This window comes from Aotus nancymaae, unplaced genomic scaffold (genome assembly GCF_030222135.1).
Source record: "Aotus nancymaae isolate 86718 unplaced genomic scaffold, 86718_ANA_hifiasm-v0.15.2.pri h1tg000081l, whole genome shotgun sequence".
In the NCBI taxonomy this organism is placed as follows: Eukaryota; Metazoa; Chordata; class Mammalia; order Primates; family Aotidae; genus Aotus; species Aotus nancymaae.
This window is the reverse complement of record NW_026988496.1, coordinates 284,799-296,070: the sequence shown is the minus strand read 5'-3', so window position 1 is coordinate 296,070 and position 11,272 is coordinate 284,799. Positions and strand designations below refer to the sequence as shown.

The window sequence follows — 11,272 nt, the reverse complement described above, 5'->3', positions numbered from 1 at the left end:
CTACACAAAAAGAATTTTATCACTCAGTGTGAGGCAACCTGTGAGTAAGGAAGAAAACCATGATCCAGTACTCTCTTTTCCTAAGAAAAGGCACTTAGAATAGGTATTTCCAATTTATAGCAGCATAAATATCTAACAATTTAGAGTTTACTCATTTGAAATAATGTCCAAAAGCACCCACCACTCATATACACAAGAAAATCACAAATAAGAAAAACCAAACTTTAGGAATAAGTTATTATTAACACTTGCACCCCAAACAGAAGTTAGAAAACTATGTTGGTAACAGATCTAGAGAATAAAAACCCATGCAAACTTTTATGAACGATGAAAGAACTAAAGCCAATCATGACAGGCCTGGTTGAGCATATGCCCTGGAGGTGAGCCTCCAGGTAAGTGTTTACTTCTTCTAAAGCAGTTAGTTTATTAAAAAAGTTCTCTCTTCTTGGGAAGGATGGGACGGAAAGGGGCAGGGTCGGAGTGATCAGGCAATAACATTTCAGTTCCATGCACAATCAATGGAGGCAGGGACCAGCTGTCAAAAGGCTCCCAGAAACCAGGAATCAAAGCCCTCATTGCATGGCACAGATGCTGTGGGGCAGGAACTCCTGCACGTAGGTGGCGGCTGCCTTGGAAAGGTAGGTCATGGTGCCAAACCTGCCACTGGGTGCACTGTCATACAGAAGAGTACAGATGCCAGATGCGGGATCCTTTGCCAACATGATATCATCTGCGCCGAGGGTTTTCTGTTTGGTTTTAAAGGGTAGAAGAACACAGGGGAAAGGAAAAATTACTAATCCTACTAAGTAAATTCCTGATTAGTTTAATTCAGAACCTCTTCCCCAGCACCAATTAGTTGGGCCCTAGGCTGTTCATCTGGGAAGAAATAGGATTATGGACAAAAGGGTGAATATGAGTTTGTATACAGGCATTTTTCACTAGGTCCCAAATCATGCAAATTATTTAAAAATTAATAATTGTTTAGAATTTTCCCCATTACAATCAATGTCTAAAAGGTAAATATAATCATTAATCAATTGAGTCATACCTGTTAATAGACAAATGTTAATACAAAGTACCCTAGTAGAGCTTTAATTTGACTCCTTCTAGTACTACTAATTTCAGCTTGCATTCTTTTATCCTGCATTTGATCATAATTTCTTTCTAAGCCGACTTAATTCAAACAGACTGTAAGTTTTCTGAGGCTAGAGGTATATGCCTAAAAGGGATCACATTTTTAGATACACATTTAGATACTGACAGCAATCCAGAATATTTAAAATTAGAACTGTCCTAGAAAACCCTGGATACTTTTCTTTGGTATCTCCTCCCAGTGGCTAATAGAATGAAAACACCTATTACATGTTCTGAAAATTTTCTTATTGCCATCAGTGCCTGCCCTTCACTTATGTGCTCCTACTGTGAATATAGGAAACATTTGGGATATTTTCAACAAACAGTTTGTATTTTTGAATGTGGATAATTTCCTGGAAGAAGATTTACTAACAAAATTTTTTAAATGTAGGAATAAAAGTTTCACTTTCTTATTTTCCTATAGGTGAGTAGCAAAAGCAAAGCAAAACCAAAACCAAATCTCTTTTCCTTAATAGTTCAGAAAGGATATGCCATCCAACAGTTTTTTTATTAAGTCCTTAAAGCTACAAAAGGCACTGTGATCAGAAATTTGAAATATGATGCTAATGTTATGATTCAGGGCCTTTCAGGGAAAAGCATAAAATCTCCTGAGTTCCAGGCAACTTCATCCTCTGTCACAAACCACATGGTGAAAGACAGAGGTCTTTTTACAGCCTACTTCTTTTGTAAACAGAGCCCAGACTCACTCACTACAAAGGGGGCCCAGAAAAGAGCTATGAGGAAGAAGGCACAAGAAAGTGACCATGGCTCCTCAAAGACCTCTGAATGTTATCAGGTTAGAGTAAAAACATTTCTCTATTGAGAAAATAACCAGTTTGCCCACCTGTTCTTGAAGAAACAAGTCATTGGCAATATGCACTATTTTTTCCACAGCAATGATGCTTCCGATGCTATGAATTTCAATATCTGCCAGCATGGTGAGGACAAGGATCGCTTCAACCAGCAGCTGGCGGTACTCTGGCTGAGGTACACGATTCAGGACAGACTCCACATGAACAGAGAATTTAATCTCACCTGGAGTCATCTGTGTTGGAAAAAAAGAAAAGCACTTCCTAAGAGTCCATCATCAAGGAGACATCAATCACCTGCTCTGAAAGGCAGTATAAACACTGTAGCCATGAGCATTGATTCAGCCCCCTTCAAAATAATTGAGTTAGTAAACTTTTCAATCTTTTTGAAAGGCAATCTGGCAATGCATAACAACAGCCATAAGAGTGTCCATGCCCTCTAACCCATAATCCTGTTTCTAAGAGTTCATCCTAAGAGAGTAATTCGAAAGAGGAAGAAAGCTCCATATAGAAGCATACTTACAGTAGCCTTAGTCACAAGTGTAAAACTAGAGGTAACCTAAACATGGGAATGGCATATCATGGCATAGCAACTTCATGAGTTTTTACATGACTGTTTATTAAAATCTGATGACTGTAAATAAAGGAAAAACTGAGGTTAAACTTAAAATTGTATGCATAATATATGACAATTAGAATTATGTAAAACATCCATATACTATTAGATTAAAAAGGGCATTAAGAAATGTAAAGTTATTTTAGGGTGAAGGGGATTGAGAAGTAAGTTTTGGTAAACTTGTATTGAGTATACACTCTAGGGAAGCAATGTAGGTCTTATCTTTGTTAGTTACTAGTTATGCAACCTTAGACAATCTCTAAATTTGTTTCCTTATCCATAAATTAATAGTGATAATCCCTTCTTTACCTACATAGTGGCGTTTATGATCAAATTTTAAAATGTGAAAATAATGTTTGAAGACTCTTAAAGGTACTATTCAGGTATGTGTTATTAATTATATGAACATTTCACTTTTTTTTTTTTTTTGAGACAGAGTCTCACTCTGTCACCCAGGCTGGAGTGCAATGGCGTGATCTCGGCTCACTGCAACCTCCGCCTCCCAGGTTCAAGCGATTCTCCTGCCTCAGCCTCCTGAGTAGATGGGATTACAGGTGCGTGCCACCGCGCCCAGCTAATTTTTGTATTTTTAGTAGAGACGGGGTTTCAACATTTTGGCCAGGCTGGTCTCAAACTCCTGACCTTGTGATCCACCCCCCTCGGCTTCCCAAAGTGCTGGGATTACAGGCATGAGCCACCGCGCCCAGCTGAACATTTCACTCTTGATTAAAGGTAGAGAAAAGACAAATGGGAGACATGGTGCTCTTGATTAGAGAAAAGGCCTGTAGGCAATAGTGAAGCCCTGAAGCATAGCATTAGCTTTCTGTACCTGTCCCCGAAGATGCTATCTGCAACAACTGCAGTGTTTTTGAGAACTTTCTACTATTGAATCTTACTACTTCAAGCATGCTAACACTAGTTCCTTTGTTGGCTTTGCATAAAAGTTAGCTTTTATCACCTCTGAGTGATTTGGATAAAAAGGAAACTTTAAAAGGATCTGATAATCTATGTCTGAGGTTCATGTCCCATCCCTGGAGATTCTAATCTACTAAATTGGAAGTGGGAACCCAGGTTACTGCAACATATAGTTGTAGCCAACAACCACTGGTTTATGCTCTAATGGTCTACAAACATCCTACTAGAGAAAGGCAGAAATGAGAAGGATGGGGAATATGGGAAGTCATGCATTCTTAGATTTCGATCCCTCTGCCTTCTCTAACCCCCACAATACTCACATAAACCAGCCTAACTTAATCAATCATTAAAAGAGGCTGTCCTTATATAAAGTAATCCATAATTATTCCATAATGTTCTCAATTTTTTAAAAAAATTCTCTTTTCTTCAAATGCATTTCATGTTTAGTTGATTTATAAAAGCATAGGTCTGTCACTTTGAAAAGTAAGTGATCACTGGGATACTTTAGCCAGAAAAGTTATCAGTCACAAATATATACAAGACAGAGACTCTTACCTCTCTAGTGGTAGAAGAAGGAAGAACAAACCCTTCCACAGAAAGTCCATGACACTGCAAAACAGAACAAAACCCGTATCACTTAGGACAGACTAACATCAGGGAGGTTATAAGGAGACACTGTGTTTCTAAGTGTGCTTCATGTGGTATATGCTGAGTAATCATAGGCCAGCAAGGGGCTCTGCAGTCCAAGTGGCCTTGCCATGGGGTTGTGATTCCTAACTGCCAAGATACAAAATTGGACTATAGGAGACCTAAGGTTCATCCTCTGCTTAGGGGAATGGAATGGGTAGGGAAGCTCTACCTTTTGGGATAGACTAGTCCCAAATATTCAGAGACCATCTAGAAAGATACCATACTAGGTCTCAGGGCCATTACAAACAGGCCTTTGAAAAAATTTTTAGGCTGCAGGAAAAAAGACATGCACTTATTTATTTACTTATTTTTTAGTGAGCAAATTTTTTATTTACATACTATATGTATAAGCAGATACATACATTCTTATATAATTAATTTCCAAAAATGTGTAAGAAATTACTATAAGTTCTTAATTAACCAAAATACATATTAAAATCAAGGGATTTTAGATAATTCATTTTGTTGTATTCTTAGTACAAATGGTACACACCTGATTTGAAACATATAAAAAGTATAAACTACAGCAGTCTGAATTGCAAGTATTAATTTCATGGCACTCCAACAACTATAAAATTTGTTTAACCTAACATGTATGCTTACCACAAAATTCTATAAGAATTTTTCATCTGTGGATGTAGAGTTTGGATCACTTTTAAGAGATGGCAACTATGTATTCTGCCATGTTATAATTGATTAATAAAAAGGATGCATATAAAAAAACTTTACAGACTTTAAAGAGTATTCAAATAAATCAAATTTGTCATTCCTAGCACAGCAATGCTTTTAGAATTTTAAAGTCATTTATAGAACTGGCTATTGTTCCTTATTACATTATTCAACAAAACTATCTGTTACTGGTTATAACTCTAAATATCTTTATAATGATGCTTTCAGAAATTTTCATTACTATATGTTGCACATTGTATATCAGAGATATTGGCTTATGAATGATTCAAAATAATGTATTTTCATTTAAACTTTAAGTGCTTTTCATTGAACATGAAATCTTAATTTGGAAATGAAATCAAGACATGCATTTATCAGGTGTGTACCATTACTACATTTTCTAGTTAAATGCCCATCCCCCCATAAATACTCTTATCCTGCTCTGTTTTTTCCATAGTACTTATCATCTTTTAACATTCTAGATACTTCACTTATTTACTGTTTTTATCATTTGTTTCTCCCTAGTAGAATATAAGTTCCAGGAGGATGAAGATTACTATCTGTTGTTCTTTGCTGTATGAGCACATAGAACATTGCCATAATCCATGCATAACTGAAGAGATAATATAATAATTGTCACCATTGTGCTATAGAAGTTAGCTGCAAAAAAAGCAAGTTCTCGGTACTCTTCAAAAGGAAGACTGCCAGAGCCCATAGTCTGAGGAATCAACTTTCACCTTTCCAAGAGATCAACTGATTCTGTCCTTGAAAGAGTATCAGTGCCCAGAGGGTAAAAAAACATAACTAAAGGGTCTGAAGTCCCTGATGAAGTGATCTTCAGTTCCTTATTAAAGCCAATGATGCAGAAAGCCACACCTAAGAGACTGAATGAGACCTATGCATGAGCACAATAGTCTTCTTGGCCCTCTGAAATTGTCACCACCATAATAGTGTGACATGCTCTTAAATGTCTTTGGCCAAATAGGCCTTCAGAAGAAAAGAAACAATGCTCACATCAAAGAGTCTCTGAACTATTACCATGTTTATGACTTTACATTTATTTGGTAGTTTTTATTCAAGAAAAAATATAAGTAAGAGCTCCTTGCACAAACTCCCCAAGTGCTACATTTGTTTTACTCTACTGATACCTGGTTATGAATAGCACAGTGCTACAAATAACATTTACAGTCCTCAACAGCTACAAAGAAAGTTAGCTCTTTAGTACCAAATTCATTTGATTAGCAGCAAATGTATCACAATATCCCACAATATCCAACTATGGCCAAAAGCAGAGAAGTGATGATTTTAAAAGTTCAATTTAGAAACAAGACTACAGCAACAATAACAGAAAGATACTAAATTATTAATAATGCCACAACAACAAATCAACTGTTTCATTTTTATGTTTTCTTTTTGGTTTTGTCTGAATTTTATGACTTTTACATAATTGGAGTGATTATGTTACAGTCATGTCATATCTCAGCCAAGGAGACTGAGAATTTCAAGGGGGAAAAATGAGACATCAACAATGTATTATGCTCACCTTCTGCAAAACTTTCCATACTTTTTGATAAAATCCAATTGGGACTCTATTCAGTGCCCCATCCAGCCTTCTTCGGCGTTGCCATTGACCTTGACGACTATCTTTAGATGACTGTTGATCATATGCACTAAGAAAGGACCCAGTACTTGGAGTCATAGAGGTTCCAGGTGACTTGAAAGAGGAGAGGAAAGAACATAAATCAAAAGTTATCTCTGTTTCTATGATAAAGTCTTTGAACTTTATAGTGAACAATAAACATACTCTGCAGAATTATAAACCAAATAAATATTAAGTGGAGCAGCCAAGATAAAGAAGTTATAGTGAAGCTAGTAGACATATGTAGCTAGTAGTGCCGTATGATGACACAGTCCTTTTTGAAAGTAATCTAGTGAAACATGAGAAGAGCCATAAAAATACTGATGATGTGGGACATTCTTAGCTGTCTCTTTACCTGATTATCTCTGTTAAACTTCTAGCTGGTCTATGGTTTAATTTGTTGCTCTCATGGGCTATAAGACAAACCATAATAAATTTAAAACTGAAATCATACAAAGTATGTTCTCTAATCACAACGTAATTAGAAATCAGTAATAGAAGGAAATTAAGGAAATTTACAAATGTGTGGAAATTAAACACCACATTTCATTTCCTTAATGCATTTATTTAAATAATAAATAAATGCATTAAGGAAAAAAAATCACAAACAAAATTAGAAAATAACGAAATGAATGAAAATGAAAGCACAACATAGCAAAACTTATGGAATGCAGCTAAAACAGTGATTAATGAACAATTTATGTTATAAATGCCTGTATTGAAGAAAAGATAAATATCTCAAATCAATAACCAAACTTTCCATTTTAAGACAGTAAGAAAGAAGAGCAAACTAAACTGAAAGCAAGCAGAAGGAAGGAAATCATAAGGATTAGAGTGGAAAGAAATGAAATAGAGTCTAGAAACACAATAAAGAAAATCTATGAACCCCAAATTTTTTCCTATTAAAATATCAAGTAGATAAATTGTTAGCTAGAAGGACCAAGAAAAAAAGAGGAAATAAAGACATCAATTTTGACATTCAGAAAGAAAAAGAATTATAAGGACATACCATCCACAGCCATATGCTGACAAAGAGACAAACTACCCAAACCAACTCAAAAAGAAACAGAACATCTTAATAGACCTATAACAAACAAATATATCAAATTAGTAAGTACAAAACTTCCTACAAAGTATGGGCACTTGGCTCATGGTGCATGGGCATATGGCTTGTGTCTGTATTCCCAGCTACTCGGGAGGCTGAGGTGGAAGGATTGCACGAGCCTAGGAGTTTGAGACTAGCTTGGGTGATATAGTTAGACCCTGTCTCAAACAAACAAATAAACAAACATTCTCACAGAGTAGTAAAGCCCAGGCACAAATGGCTTAACTGGCTAATTGTACAAAACATTTAAAGAGGATTTAATACTAGCTCTTCACAATCTCTTCCAAAAAAGAGAATAGAAGGGAACACTTCCCAACTCATTCTATGAGGCTAATATTACTCAGATACCAAAATCAGACAAAGATGTCACCAGAAAACTACAGTTCAATGTCCTTTATGAATATAGATGCAAAAATCCTCAACAAAATATCAGAAAATCAAATTCAGTGATATATTAAAAGGATTATACAACATGATGAAGTGGGACTTATTCCAGAAATTCAAGGTTGTTTTAATATCTGAACATCTATTAATGTAATACACTACATCAATAGAATAAAAGATAAAAAGCACATAATCTTAACAGGTGCAGAAAAAAAAACACTTAACAAAATTCAACACACCTTCATGATAAAAATACTCAACAAACTAGGAACAGAAGGGAACCTCCTCAATCTAATAAAAGTTTACATTTTTTCCTACAAAAACCCACAGCTAACATCATAATGAGTGGCTGAAGACTGATGCCTTCCCCTCAAAGATCAAAATAAGACAAAATGCCACTCTCATCACTTCTAGTCAGCATTTTACTGGAAGCTTGAGCCAGGGAGATTAAGTAAGAAAAGAAATGAAGGGCATGCAGATTGGAAAGGAAGAGGTAAAACTCTATTTGCAGGTGGCATGATTTTGTATATAGAAAATTCTAAGGAATTCACTTATAAGCAACTACAGCTAATAAGTGAGTTTAGTAAAGTTTCATGATACAAGATCAACAACAAAAATCAATTATATTTTAATTGAGTAGACATTTCATCAAAGATGGTATACAAATAGCCACCATGCACATGTAAAAATGTTCAACATCACTAATCATCATGGAAATGCAAATCAAACCACAATGAGCTATCACCTCACACCTGTTAGGATGGCCATGGTTAAAAAAAACAAAACAAAGATAACAAGTATTGGGGAGAATGTAAAGAAATTAGGACCCTTGTACAGTGTTGCTGGGAATGTAAAATGGTGCAGCCACTACAGTAAACATTATGAAGTTTCCTCAAAAATTAAAAATAGAACTACTGTATGATTTAGCAATCCTACTTCTGGATATTTATCCAAAATAATTGAAATCAGGATCCTGAAGAGATGTTTGCATGCCCATGTTCAATGCAGCATTTTTCAAAACAGTCAAAATATGAAAAAAAAAAAACCTAAATGTCTATCAACAACTGAATGGCAAAAGAAAATGTGGCATAATACATAAAATGGACTATTATTCGGCCTCTAAAAAAGGAAATTTTGCAAAATATGACAATGTGGGTGAACCTGGAGAACACTATACTATGTAAAATAAGCCAGTCACAGAAGAACAAACTCTGTATGATTCCAGTTATGTAATGTATCTGAAACAGCCAAACTCATAGAAGCAGAGAGTAGAACAGTAGTTGTCAGGGGCTGGGTAGAGGGGGAAATGGGAACTTGCTATTCAATGGGTATAAAGTTGCAGTTATGTAAGATGAAGACGGGTGCAGTGGCTGATGCCTGTCATCCCAGCACTTTGGGAGGCTGAGGTGGGTGGATCACAAGGTCAAGAGATCGAGACCATCCTGGCCAAAATGGTGAAACCCCGTTTCTACTAAAAATACAAAAAAATTAGTTGGGCGTGGTGGTGCGTGCCTGTAATCCCAGCCACTCAAGAGGCTGAGGCAGGAGAATTGCTTGAACCCAGGAGGCGGAGGTTGCAGTGAACCGAGATTGCACCACTACACTCCAGCCTGGCAACAGAGTGAGACTCCGTCACAAAAAAAAAAAAAAAAAGATGAATACTGTCTAGAGATCTACTGTACAACATCAAGCCTATAGTTAATGATACTGTATTGTACACTTAAAAATTTTTTAAAGGGTTGGTCCCATGTTAAATGTCTCACTATAACAAAAAATCAATTGTATTTGTGAAGAGTAGCAATCAACAATGTTAAAATTAAGAAAACAATTCCATTTAAAATAGCATCAGGAAGAATAAAATATGTAGGAATAAATTTAACAAAAGAAGTCCAAAATAAATACTCTGAAAACTATGCAACATGTTGAAATAAATTAAGACCTAAATAAATTGAAATATATTCCCACGTTCATGGATCAGAAGACTTAACATTGTTAAGATGGCAATATTCCAAAAACTGATCTACAGACTGAACACAATCTCTATCAACATACCAGCTGGGATTTTTGCAGAAATTGACAAGCTGATCCTAACATTCATATAAAAAGAAGACTGAAGTTGGAGAACCTGTACTTTCTGATTTCAAAATTTACTCTAATGCTATCAAAAGTACAAAACTATCAAAACTGTGTCATATTGGTATAGGATAGACATGTAGATCAATGGAATAGAATTGGGAGTTCAAAAATAAACCGTTATATTTTGGTCAATTAATTTTCAACAAGGATGCTAAGAGACTTAAATGAGGGGAAAATATCACCTTTTCAACAAATGGTGCTGGAACAGTGACATTCACATGCAAAAGAATGAAGTTGAACTCTCTACCTTATACCACATACAAAAATTAACACCATTATGCAGAAAAGAGTTAAGATCGTAGGCCAGAACTGCTATTGTTGGAAGGCTTGCTTACAAGGTTGGCCCTTTGCTGGCATTTAGAAACTTGGATTTTGGGAGAGTTCTCACCATTCCCAGAATTAGTAACAGTGGCTTACCATGCCTAAACTGTACAAACACTATGGTTTATGTTGAACGTCTGCTTTCTTTCTGGGAGTCCAGAGTTTTGGTACATGTCAGACAGAGGCTGTTTATGTGACCAGCCCTCAACAAGAACAATGGGTGCTGAGTCTTTAATGAGCTTCCCTGGTTGGCAATATTTCAAACATCTTGTTACAACTCATTGAAGTGCGACTCCACTGAGAGAGTACTCTAGAAGCTTGCATCTGTTTCCCCTAGACTTTGACCAATGCATCTTAAAAAAAAATTTTAACGAGGTATATGAGACATTTTAAAACAGGCATAGAATGCATAATAATCACATCAGGATAAATGGGGTATCCGTTATCTCAAGCATTTATCATTTCTTTGTGTTACAAACAACCCAATTATACTTTCTGTTATTTTTAAATGTACAATAAATTATTGTTGACTCTAGTTACACTGTGCCCAATGCATCTTGTATCCTTTTGCTGTTATAAACTGTAGCAGTTGAGTATGACTATATGCTGAGTCTTATGAGTCCTTCTAGTGAATCATTAAATTTGAGGGTGATCTTGGGGACCCCTCCAAACATAATCATAGACCTAAATATGACAGCTAACTATATAAAACCCTTAGAACAAAAAATAGGAATAAATCTTTGTGACCTTGGGTTAGGCAAAGCCTTCTTAGATATGATACCCAAAACATCATGAGTAACAAAAGAAAAAATAGAAAAACTGGACCTTGTGAAAATTTAAAACTTTGTTGTTCA

At 35.7% G+C, this 11,272-nt stretch overlaps 1 protein-coding gene across 5 annotated transcripts in view; it reads right to left on the bottom strand.

The window, feature by feature from the left end:
- The window catches only part of PHKA1 (phosphorylase kinase regulatory subunit alpha 1), a 125,215-nt gene continuing 113,943 nt past the window's right edge, over nt 1-11,272 (bottom strand). For all 5 annotated transcript variants that reach the window (XM_064368944.1, XM_064368946.1, XM_064368948.1 and 2 more), the window contains 4 exons: nt 6,377-6,547; nt 4,030-4,083; nt 1,979-2,179; nt 1-746 (listed from right to left, as the gene is read on the bottom strand). In XM_064368944.1, the coding sequence (XP_064225014.1) occupies nt 573-746; nt 1,979-2,179; nt 4,030-4,083; nt 6,377-6,547 (600 nt within the window). In that variant the 3' untranslated portion in view covers nt 1-572. The remainder of the gene's footprint in view (nt 747-1,978; nt 2,180-4,029; nt 4,084-6,376; nt 6,548-11,272) is intronic.